General features: G+C 44.1%; 1 protein-coding gene across 1 annotated transcript in view; it reads right to left on the reverse strand.

Moving 5' to 3' along the window:
* The window catches only part of GPC4 (glypican 4), a 67696-nt gene that overhangs the window by 6526 nt on the left and 48132 nt on the right, over positions 1-13038 (reverse strand). Inside the window, exons 4-5 of the mRNA XM_069868083.1 lie at positions 6081-6246; positions 147-277 (exon numbers count right to left, since the gene is read on the reverse strand). Coding sequence (XP_069724184.1) covers positions 147-277; positions 6081-6246 — 297 coding nt within the window. The remainder of the gene's footprint in view (positions 1-146; positions 278-6080; positions 6247-13038) is intronic.

Below are 13038 nucleotides of genomic sequence, written 5' to 3' on the forward strand. Positions count from 1 at the left end.
TCTCCAGGCTCCAGTGCAGATCCTGCCCAAAATAACAGATCAGCTTTAAATGTTCTTGAAAGGGCATTAAAGAAAAAACATATTGACAATAAGGAAATAAAACATGTTGGATAAATAAAACCCAAGTGTCCTCTTGGCCCTTTTACCTTCTGAGACACTTGCATGCTGTTCTCCTGCATGTTCATGATGGCATCTGAAATTTTCACATCAATGGGGTCCATGACTGACTCAATGTTGAAGGGACCCTCCAGCCTCTCTGCTACCAGAAGCATTGAATCTAACACAGAGAGAAACACAGGCTTTTAATAGAGGACCTTCAAGAATAACTGATAACAAGGATAACAGACTGAGCACACAGACATCAACCACCACAATGTTGCTTCTGACCATCGCGCATCTCCCAGAAATATTATGCTCTGTTCCCAGAGCCTACAACTTCACCAGGCACTTACAGGGTTCCAGCATCAAGCCATGGGCTCATACATGAAAAGCCACATTTAAATGAGTGAGAGCCATCACAGCCTGCCAACAGGCAGCCTGTAATCAGCTCCTCCCACTAGAACAAGCATTACTAACACTCTCCTCTCCATGCTCATTTATTAAAGGCTGCCTTGTGTCATTTGTTTTTCAAGACTGCTTTCAAAGCCACCGGCTTCTTCATACTGGTCCTGAGCACAAGACCCCAACATGAAAGGGTCCAAAATGAACACTGCATCCATCTCTTCCTTATGGAAAGCTACAGGCTTTGCAAACCCCAGGGAAGCCAAGGGACTGTCCCTTCTGGCTTTGCATGGACAATTTGCAGGAGGCACATTGCATGAAACCAGAGTAAATTATATACTTGGCACATCTCTATGCAAGCGGAGATGGAACCAAGTCCCTCAGTCAACACTGGGTCACTCCTCCTGTGCCGACATCCATGTCCTCATCAAATACATCATTAAACACAGCAGCTACTGAACATCCATTACTTCCTCTAGGAAATTATTACTGGCATTAAGGTTTACACCCTGCATTGCATTTCACTCTTCTCTCTGGTTCTCCCCTAGAAGGTGCCTCCACACCACACAATTTGTGTTAAGCAGTCATCTCTTCTTGCCCATCATAACCTTTATTTAATGTCTGTTTTCACTGCAGCCCCTCATTTGCTTGTCTCTTCTACTGCATCACTTTGTGATGCCCTGCCACAAATGCATCACCTTCCTGTTGCATTTAATTTTTCAGTTCTTCCCAGCCTGAATAACGTGGGAGGCCAGGGCACAAATGGCCCCCCTTGGGGCCTGAGGAAACCCTTTCCTGAGGAGCTCCTCCCCACTCCCAAGGATACGCCTGTTCCCTTTCATTAAGGAGAACTGAGCGGTTCACAGTCAAGCTATTAATTTCTCTTGAAAAGTGTTTCTCATGACATTCATCCTCCTCCTAAGCACAGAAGATAATTTCAACAAGTGTAAAACTTCTGCTGACTCCAGCTACCTGTTGAAGTCCTATAAAGATATTCCAAATACTGAATAATTTGGTGATAGCTCTACCTTAGAACCCAAATCGTGTTAAACTACACTAAAAAAACCAAAAACTGGTGATATATAATTAAGCTATTTATGCATTTAAATAACAACAGCAATAACAGTAGTAATAAGAAATACAACACCAAAACACCCACATGAATTGTAGATGTGTTCCCAGTCTATAAATCCACTGTTTAAAGGCAACTCAATATTCCAGCATTTGCTAGGTGTTAGTTAAAGGCTGAACAGGTAATCAGCCCATCCTAAAAATCCTGTCAGCTGGCAGTCACACAGCTCTGCCAAGGTGCTGGTGTTTAGGGAGTGAAGGTGCTTCAGGAGGGAAACCCAGGAGGAACTGGAGCCCCCAGGAAAGCCCTTCACCCTGCAGGAACACCCCACCAGCATCAATGATGGAGCTGTCGCAGGGCAAGGCTGGAATGTAGCCATCAGGGACTACAAACAGGTCTGAACCAAATGAATTTTTTGGGTTTTTTTTTTAAAAAAAAAAAAAAGAAGAAGCAAAAACAAAAAAAAGAAGGTAATAACAAATGAAACAAAGAGTCTTAGACTGTATTGTGGTGGGCTCCAATAAAGTGATGCTTCAAATCTCTGAGTAATGACTGCTAGCATGAATATACCATTGTGCTGGAGGGGAGAAAAATGCTTTTGATGTGCTACCAAATGGAGACTTTTGTAAACAAGTGGAGCACAACTTAAATGTGTTCATCATTGTCAAAGCTTTTGGGGTTTTTCAAGCACATAAAGAACATCCCGGTGCAGTTTGCAGGAAGTCGCTCATTTCAAATAAAAATATTATGAATGGATAGATAATAACACATACAAAATGCATAGTTTTACAAAAAAAAAAAAAAAATCATTCCATTTTGTAACTACTTAATTCTCTGAGTGGCCAGGAAAGGCCGCAGATCAATAAAGTGTTTGTGAAAGACTGAAAGGAAACATAAACCCCAATTCTTCTGGCTGTTTGGCGTCTTTGTAAACTTTGAGGCAGGCAGGCCATCCACAAGACCATGGGAATGTAGAGCGAATTGGGTCCTTTGTTCGCAGGGGTGCCATGGCGTTACATGTATCACAGCCCAGGAATGCAGCCTGCGCTTTGACTGCCGATAGAGAAAATGCATTCAGCCTCCAGCAGAGCTGCCAAAGCTGGCGAGAAAAGATAAGGAAAGTAATAATTGCCCTTGGAGAATATATTCAATTGGAGCTCTTCGGGAGCTGGGATTGATACCGGCAAGGAGCGCTAAATGAAATAAATTTTCATTAAAAAGGCAAAAAAAAAATAGAGAAAAGGGTGGTGGGAGGCTCTTCCTCACCCAGTTTTGATTTCAGGGGCAGCCCGCAAACTTTTACCTCCCACCAGGAGCTGGCTGGTGTCCCCAGCAGCAGTCGTGGCGAGCAGCGATTCCCTCTGGCAGCCACATCTGACATTAACAGGGTTGGCTGGGGTTCAAGATAACGCTAGCACGTCAAGAGGGGAGGCACGCTGCACTAAAACCAGAACCCAAACTTCGTTGCAACTTGTCTCCCAAGAAGATTTTCCATTATTGGTAGAGAGGAGTTGATCATAAATATCAATTATTTGGCACTAGAGCTGGTGTAAAATAATCGATATTTGTAAGTCATGGTGAGGAGGCTCAGACCTGCTTCACAAAAATAAAAAGAGAGTGGCAGAGTGAAAAATGTACCCTGGCCATTTATTACAAACACACAGCATGACAAAGACTGTCTCTCCTCCCTGTGATGGGGAGATAGAAGTGGATTTGAAGGGGGGGGGCAAGGACCCAGCCCACTCCATATAGCACCATCCCTTAAAGACCCTTTTCCTCCTGCATACATTTGTCCTTGCTACTGGCATTGAGACAATCCTTGGCGACAAAGCACCTCACTCTCATGAAGGAAAGCGATTCTTTCACATTGTGCCACCAATAATCAGAAACCCACATCTTCAGCCTCTCTGTCTGACTTGAAGAACAAAAGGCAGTTTGCAGTCTTAACCCCAAGATCTGATTTAAAAGGAGAGGAAGGGGGGGGGGAAGACCTTGACCATTCATTAACAACAATCTTTTTTTTTTAAAGGGGGAAAAAAAAAAATCTTTGCACACCAAGTAGTACTTCAGATATGTATATGGAGCCTGAATTCAACATCTTTGAGCAGAGCAAACCTTTGTAGAAAAAAAAAAAAAAATCATGAAAAGGCACTGGAGATTAACACCGTTCATTCAGGAAAGCTCCAACCCCTCCAATAGCTTGTTTGAAACAAAGTATACCCCTGCCTAATTGGTGTACGATTGTGTCAGGAATAGCAGACAAAATAATTTAAAGATAGTTAAATGGGAGAAAAGAGTACAACTCAGTCACTATTTTGCATGCTGCAACTTTAAATGATATTTTGCAGAAGTAAGGAAGTAAAGTTTTTTTTGTCTTGAAAAATCTACAAGCTTTACATCTCAGTTTGGGAAAGCTTTATGCAAGTGATTGCACATAGACTCACACCTATGCATATTTTATATGCATATGCACCCAAATTCATATGTACTCGCAGCATTTATTGGAGGTTCTCTCACTTAGCTGTCTTTAAATTATTTCACTAGGTTCAAAATGCAGTTTTAATACGCACTAAATCATTATAACCTCGTTTTTAAACTCATGATCCAAAATAGCATTGAGTTCATGCAGATGGGTTTATTGTTGCTATGGAGTGCGTTTGGATGGGGGTAGATTTGGTTTTGGTGTTATTTTCATTTATTTAAACCTCTAGACACACACACAGAGGACATTTGTGACACATGCCCTGTCCCAAACACCAGATCTATTTAATTTAATTTGCCTCAAGCGGCAAATCAATATGGAAAACAAAATCAACAACATAACCAGCACCTGTTCGGTTATTAAACTGTGTAGAGGAAGCACAACTTAAGATGTCACTATGTGTTTTCCACTGCAAAAACCAACCCAGAGTGCAAGAAACAAACCTGCCAATAAATTTAACAAAGCTTAATACCATACTTAAGTACTAAGCAGGCAAGAAACATCTTGGGGAGGAAGCACTGCAAGAAGAAAGCTTTGCTTCCAACTAAGAATCACAGTTATTTATTTTCTCCTGTTTAATAATCTTAATTATCGTATGCAGTCCCTGATCAGTCTCGTGTGACAGGGCTCCCTGGCTTCCCCTGAAGTTCGTTTTTAGCTGCATACCACCTACAGCAATTAGCTGCTTGTGCTTTTGTCTGTTTTCTGGCATTATGCCCTTCCCTTTCATGGGATTCCTCTTTTCTACTTGGACTAGATGTTTGCAAGTCTCCTAGCTTTGAGCTATTTCAGCAACAATTGTAGCTGAAATACTTAATATTCTCATGAGAAAGACGGCTGAGAGAAATGGGGGGGAGTCAGCCTCCCAGAGAATGACTTGGAAACCCGATTTAGTGGCACATTTAACTCCCTATATGGAATACCCAGGCAAAAAAAAAGCCTTCTGAAAATAACACCCTGCACACAACCCTCCCGTTGGCATGGGCAGTGAAGTGAAAAGTACACACAACACAGGAAAACAAGTTTAAGATTTAAATCTAGCCTGAAATGCCAATTATCAGCAATTTCCCTTTTTTGATCTCACAGTTTAATGAAAGGGAAATCTTTTCTTTCTAAGTCTTTTTCTTTTTTCTTTTTTTTCCCATGAGTGGGATGGTAAGAGTACCACAGCCTTGTCAGTAGAGGCAGACACTTTGCATGTGCACTTCATCACACATTAACTGGAGGGAAGCCACCGCTCTCAAAGGATGCTCATTCACAGATAAATCAACACTCCCGAAAAAGGAGCACAAATGAAAACATTTAACATTACCTATTGCCTGTGCCCTCAAAATGGGATATGTTGCCAGTTCTGCTAAGCCTTGACCCAAGGCAGCATTCAACATTTTGGTCTAGATTTCACGTATCTAATAATGCCATTTAAAAGCATAGAAGAGAACTAGTAAACAGGAGGAAGAGCATGGCAGAAGCACTCACAGAGTGTCACGTAAAGGCCGATCGACATTTAAAAAGGATGGTGGCCGAGTGCCAAATGAGCTGTTTAAAAACAGATTCAGACACATGTCCCATTCAATTTTTTTAATGTAAAATACAGGCCTACAGCTTTTCTCAAAGCTCACTCCTGCTGGCAGGGAGACTCCCAGACTTCTGAGCAAGAAAACTGGCTTTAGGAAGGACAGCTATAGGGTGACAACAATGTATAAGTAGTAGTATGGAAAAAACCAGCTTGCACATGCACTTGCTCCAGCCAGAAGAGGTGCTCCAAGCCTACAAGCACATGGCAGCTCCATCCTCCTAAAGCCTGCTGCAAAGAGGCCACTAGCACAACACAAGTCTCATTTATTTAGAATTTAATGTGAACTCCAAAAAGGCAGTCTGTAAACAAAGATGCTGAAGGAAAAGATACCCATCACAGACACCTGAAAATCCTGCTACAGTTCAGCACAGCAACTCACAAAAGCCCTTCAGGGGAGGGACACAGTATCAGCATATGCTCACGTGCAATTTTAACCCATGCTGGCTTACCAATAAAGATGTTCCACTCAGCATCCAAGTCCCCTTGGTTGGCCAAGCAGCCTCTCATGACATTAAAGCAATAGTTGTAACAGGGCTTCACCGATACCAGACCTCGGCAGTGCGGGCAGTACATCATTTTTAGCAGTGCTCGCGTACCTTGTGGTGTGGGGTTCACCTTTAAAAGAGAAAAAAGGGAAAGGAGAAGAAAATCAGCCCTCAGTCATTAAAAACAAAAACCTCATGCATTTGCCCACCAAACGTATCAGGAGCATGTTTTCCTCTTCCATGGCACTGCTGCTTGGCTCTTCCCAGACAATCACCCAGCAGGGCTCTCTGGCAGAGACACTGGCTCCTTCATCTTACATTCAACTCACGTGACACTGCATTTACATAACAGATACTCAGGTTCATGTGTGCTCAGCACCCATCACACTAAATAATGCCATTCCCCACACCTGAAGGAGGTGGCAGCAACAGCCCTGCAGCTGAGGACAAACTGGGAGGACCCTCAAAGCCAACACGCAGCTGCTGGGTGTGCAAGCAGAGCTATCTGCAGCAGGCACGTCACCCCCCTGAGCCCTCAACAGGGCTGTTTTCCAAAGTGACTCAGGGTCATTCATGTTTGATTCACTCTCTGGCCTGGCTTCAAAACAGTCATTGAAACCATTTCACCCAGCTGGTCTGAGGAGCATGAGCTCCAGCACCACATACTAGTGCCGACCGCGTGGTGGGTCTGTCTAAAGCACTGAACAGAGCAGCTCCCTCATGAGCAAGTTTAAATGTTAATTAGCCACACATGAAAATGGAAAATTAAGATGTGATCGGAGATATGGTTACAAAATAGAAGTGGTCTCTGGCATTTTAAGCAACGCACTTGACACTCCTTGTAAGGAGTTTATGGACAGTGCTCTAAATAGGTTATGATATAAGCCCTTGCTGAAGGAGGAGACATACACACACCACCCCAAGGAAGGGAGAAGTCATTCACTCAATACAAACGACTGGAGACATGGATGGCCTCCACATGTCATCTGCTGGAGATCTGGAAGCCAATTTTATGGCAGAGGATGACGGGACTGAAAAGAGATGAACGTACGTGAGGAAACTCTGGTACCACATACTGCTGAGGACGTTACTATTGTGAAGCCCATCTCAGCACAAGGGCCATGGAGAAACTGAACATGATCTTCTGGTGCAGAAATGAGTTGGCAGCACATGAAACCAGGATGCAACAGATTTTAAGAAAAACGCACAAGACAACAAAAGAAGCCTACAGAATGAGGCTCTACAGAATGAGGCTCTACTACAGAATGAAGTTGCCTTTGCTAACAACATCAGCAGATTTTAAAACTCTTTCTTTATGAAGGGAGATGACATAAAAATCTGTTGTGTTTTGGATAACTCCAGCAAGACCACAATTTCTCATCAGTAGGCAAGGAAACTGGTTATAAAGCAAAAGTGAAATTTTCTGCTGCTGATGGAGCTCGGTGCTTGATTTTGGCTGGTAAGCAATGTTCATTCAGAACCACTCTTTCGCCATCTTTACCCATCCTTTTGTCTATGAGGAGCCCGTTTGGCTGAGCAAAAGGAGACATGATGTAGAAAGCTGTTTGCAGTAGTGGGGGAATCCAATTCAGATGCTTCAAGAACTTACACACATAAATACACACACACATATATATATATTTGGAAGGCACAGCAGGAGTGGGAGTCCCAGCAAAACGCTCCCTATTGGGGCAGCACAGCTTTAAAGCAGAGGTAGTTCAAACACTGGGAAGAGCTCAGGCGACAGAAACCAGCTCAATCAGATGATTTATAATAGGAAAACTGAAAACAGACAAATGCAAAGGTATCATCTGCCATCCAGATGGTGCAGTCCTTGCATAACAAAGAAGTTGGGGAGTGGTGGGGAAGAGAGGGAACCGAACAGCTTCTCACACCCAAAGACAGAGCTCTGAAGGTTGCCCCAGTTTAGTCTGATAAAAATGCCTTCCCATGTCACTCAGTGATAGGTGCCAGGACCTAAACGCCTATACCTGAGGCTCATCAGCAGATCCTGGCCATCCTAGCACTGCTGGCCCTCATAGGAGTGCTCTGCATCCTCCTCTGGGAAAAATTACGAAAACGCTCAAAGCACCAGCCAGGTGCTACAGCAGTTTGAAGCAGAGTGAAGAGCAGGAGACTTCCCTAACTCTATCATGGAAAGCTGCAGCTTTATGAAAGGGATTGCATGGCAGTGCATTGCCAAAAAAAAAAAAAAAATCACCCACATGGCAGTGACCAAAGAAGAACCTTCCCATCTTAGGTTCCCGGCCCGCCCCACGTGTGCTGGGTGGCTGCAATCCTGCAGCATCCACCCTGCTTTGATATTTCATAGGGATTGATCTTTATGAGTCCCAGCAGATGCAGGGGAAACCAAAGCCACTTTCCCTGCATTCCACAGCAGATGACATAGGACAGTCATTTGTCTTGGGTCCTTTGAATAAAGGCATAGGATGACTTTAAAAGCAAATAGAGTTTTGCTTCCTTCTCTCCATACATTTGCAGTTCTGAGCCCTGCACAGAGCTGAGCAGAAGGTGACGGCAATGGGGGCAATGAGGAGACAAACCCCAGCCCACAGTTACTGCTGAATTGAGTCTTAACTAGTGATGGACATAACCCACAGGGAAGCTGTTAGTTTGCTATTTAGTTCACAGGCAAAGCGGAAGGCAAAAGGGAAATTAATCAGTCCAGATCTGGCACTTCATAGTGTCAGAAAGCAACACAAAAGCACAAGCAGATATCACCTCTAACAGAGTTTTGAGGAAGATGATGAGCAATTACCCTCATTACAACAGTGATAAATGCTTAAATGCTCTGTATTGCTGCAACGGGAACCTTATAACCCCTGGCAAGGAGCCTGTACCCAGTCCAGACCAATTCAGGATCAGTCAGTGGGCTGTGCCATATGTTGTACTGGCAATTCTTCACAAGCTTTTAATGTTCGCTCTGCCACACCAGGTGCAAGCTCTTAAAACACCATTGTATGTAACAGTAAACCCAGATATGCTTTGTTCTGGGGTTATGTTTATCTTGGAAAGCAACTCAAGTTCATTCAAACTCTACTCTAGAATGACCCTCAAAACCAAATAATCTCCTTTATTATAAAGCAAAGTCCTAAAGAAAGCTTTATTTGCTGAAGAGGATTTACTCTAGTAGATTTGAGTCCAGGTAGTATGCTGTAGTGCAAATACCCTGTAAAAGCTTATAATAGAAGTAAATGCACTACAACCCCTTCCTTTTATCTTGTGAAATTTATTTCCTTTCCGTAGCGTTCCACACCACTGCAGCAATCCATCACCCTGTGGTTTCATCATGTAAATTACAATTTGTCCATGTCTATATGGTTTGTTGAATGTGAAGATTAAAAGCTGCTAACAGATGTGTTTTGGCACCAATCTTTACATTCATATCGTACCTGCTCCACAAAAAAAACAGATTTGCATGCAATCCACAAAAATTAAGTGAAAAGAAAATAATTCTGGGCTTAAATCAAATGTTTCATATTATATTTGTTAAGGTTCCCCCCCAACTTACATTTACTAGTGGAGATGCAATCATGCTCTTGTAAAAACAATACGCCCTTGGTAAAATCTGGTTTTTGTTGGTACGTTGTCATAGCCATCCCATTTCTGAGTCTCACATAAGTGAAATTTTTTGCCTTTTGCCCTTGGCCTTTTCCAACTCGTTGGTAGTTGCACCTGGATACGTGTCTGGTAGAAACTTCACCGCTAAAGCACATACCTATCTAGTGAAACACCTTGTCACAGCCTACCACAAAGCCACCAAAACTCACAAAGAAAACAATCTGTGCAAGCAGATAAAGTTCAGAGAAGCAGCTGCGGTTTTTGACCTCCTTCCCAAGGCAAGGACGAGCTGAGGAAGGATGACAGAGCTTCAAGAGACGGTCCTGCAGGGAGCTCCCTCCAGCTGCCAGACAGACAGCCACATTTTATTCTCTCACTCTACCCTTAGGTTAACATTAAGAATGTTAATAACAACATTTAGAATCCTGACAGATGTAACAACTATTTATAATAACTCAGGCTTTCTTATTTTCCACGTTTGCACAACAACAGCGTTGCCATGCCGCCAGCACAGCCACAAAAAAAATTTAAAAACCCAACAATAAATAAATACAGTTAAAACTACTTTTTACTTATATTGTATTTTCTTTGCAAAAAAAACTGAATTAGGGCAATCCTGGATAAAGGCAACTGAACGGAGTAACTTCTCAGTGACACAGAAAGATGATTTCATGACTTCAAAACCAACTCCAAGGCAGACTGAATGACTGTAGGACACTCCAGGTTGAGCATCCAATACAGATAAATGAAATGTCATCAGTGTTTGGGACCAACACAATCTTACTTGCATCATTTTTTCCTTCCCTCAGTGTTGTGCAAGAGCATCATCTTGGGACATGTTGGTCCAGATGTTCAGTACACTGAAGCACAAGATCAGTCGGGCGGTTCTTGGTTTCCTTCCCCACCCCAGATATTCCAAGGAAAGTGTTTTGGAATTAACTAAGCATTTAACCAATTTTGCTGGCCCACTGCTAGCACTTGAATACTTGAGAAACAACCTGGTTTAACCACAGATTCGGGTCTCCGAGGGTCTTGCACAAGGGAGCATATTTAGGAGCATTTCTCGGGAACCACGCTGTTCCATGCCTTATCAGCATTTGCTGCCTGTGGCAACGTCTGCTGCAGCTTTATCTTGTGTGAGGAAAAGCTCAAGAGTACATTTATGCTCAATTCCCTATTCATAGTGTCCTTTCCAACCCCTGCCCCAGAAGTAACGGTGCCAGATAGAAATAGAGCTGCTGCGAATTGCACCACCACTCACTCAGCCTGCTCAGTCTTGATGTTGATGCGCCAAAAGGCGAGCACCACGTGCTTGTTTCCTCTGCCGGCATCCCCAGCCCACGTGGAGCAAAGGGGACCTCGGTGCCAAGCAGATACCTCTTCCACCAAACACTAACAGAGAGATGCCAGGGTGAGCATCTCCTGCTCTTGGTGTCCACAGAACCAACGTACCTTTCAAACACAGCTTTTTCTCCAAAGCACCCGAGTCTCCCTGACCCAGAGACACAGCAGATTATTAGAAGTGCTCAGTTTGCTTTAATGAGCAAAACAGAGAGAACATTTATCTTAGCAGCTACACCCAAAAACTTATAGTTATCCCTCACTTCGTTTTCAAAATCAGCAGCAGCACTGCAGGGATGGGGGAGAGCAAAGAACAAAAAAACAAACCCACTGGACTGAGACACTCCTGGGCAATGCCATTAGCTCCAAAACCACAGCCACATCCATGTGCGCCTCCCAGCACGTTAAATCCCCGATGATTGCTGCTTGAGCATGCTTTGAAGGCTATGCCTAGCACAGACCCTCAGATAGCTGGAGCTGAGGCAGATGCAACCACATTCTTGGCAGGTCTTCTCAGGGTCATCTTTGATGTGGAGAAGTGCTTGGTATTGTTTTCTGCATTGATGTTTGCCCTTGGCACGTGGAAGGCAACGTCCTCGCGCCCGTTGGCCCCTCCGTCTGGCCCCACAGCTCGCATCTTGCTATCTGGACAGCATTGCTTCTTCAGAGGCCCCTCTGCAACACTAAAAGGGCTCTTTTGCTCTTCTGGCGGGTTCACGGTTGCCCATGAAGCAGCAGCATCCGCCCCCCATCTCCTCTTTACGCACACAAGGAACACATTTAATTTCTGTCACTTCCCTGGGAGAGTTTGCTCCTGACTAAACGGTGCCCAGCATCGTGGGATATAGGAACGTGACCTTCTTCCTGAAGACTGATCAAGAGTTGCCCCTTAAGTCAAGCCAAGGGCAAAGACTGTACATAGGGAGACTGAACCTTTGTTAACTACACTTTTCGATCCTCAAACAGTCATTATAAGGGTCACATTTATACAGGCCTTAATTCTTATTAATTCAGTGTTTCATTATTTTCATCACTGCCTCTTCTAAGCTAATGTCTGGTCCACATTCTGCATCCATGCTGAAAGGGCAGGAGCCACGGTTCAGGAGATGCAGCTGGAGGTCAGGGAGCTCACGACGGCCAGGGGCTGATTGGTTTAAGCAAGTTCAGCACTTCACCATGTGCTCCATGGACAATGCCTCATTAGAGATAAGGGAGCAAAGAGGGTTAAAAACCCACCAGGCTCTCGCTCCAGCTTAGGGGTGGCTGTGGGAGGGCAATCAGTTGCCCCCCCCGCAATTCTCTTTCATAAACAGTTTGAAGAAAATTCCCTCCTTGGCTGCTATCATCACACTTCATTAGGGAAGAAACATAGATACCAAGGAAACTGAGCCTCCTCCACCCACCACAAACATCTCCAGCAGCTTCCTCTTGGCTGTTAATGTCTCTTGAGGACAGCAGATGAGGAGGTAGATATATTCCTCATAAGAAGCTGTGCATTACTTCATACGACTCCTATCTGTGCTTCCAAAACAAATACCATTCCTTGCATACGACTGAAACTGCTGCCTGTCCTGGACAAAACAGACAGGGTTTCCAAGGATGCGCTGGAAGCCCGTTTCCAGCAGCCCAGCCGCTCTGGGGGCAACTGCACGTTGCGTGGCTTTCAGCACACAAATGGTTATCAGGGAGGTGATTTAAAAGCCTCCACAGCTCCTAGCAGTTCCTCAAGCTATTGGACACAAGAGCAAGAGAGAAAAGTAGAACCACCCCAAAACAATTCATCAGCACAAGCCTCCTGGAGGACCCCAGAAAACTCATTACCACAGTAACTGCAGCGACGTCCCATCCACACATCCCTGCCCGCAGCTCTGCAGAGACACAGTGACACAAACACAGGGATTCAATGCTGCATTGCTGCATGCCTTTTCCTCCAAGCTGCTGACCTCCAGCCCGAGTCAAGCAGACTCTTCCCGACCCTACAAAACAGTCAGGGGTCTAA

The sequence above is a fragment of the Phaenicophaeus curvirostris genome, chromosome 13 (genome assembly GCF_032191515.1).
Source record: "Phaenicophaeus curvirostris isolate KB17595 chromosome 13, BPBGC_Pcur_1.0, whole genome shotgun sequence".
NCBI classification, from domain to species: domain Eukaryota; kingdom Metazoa; phylum Chordata; class Aves; order Cuculiformes; family Cuculidae; genus Phaenicophaeus; species Phaenicophaeus curvirostris.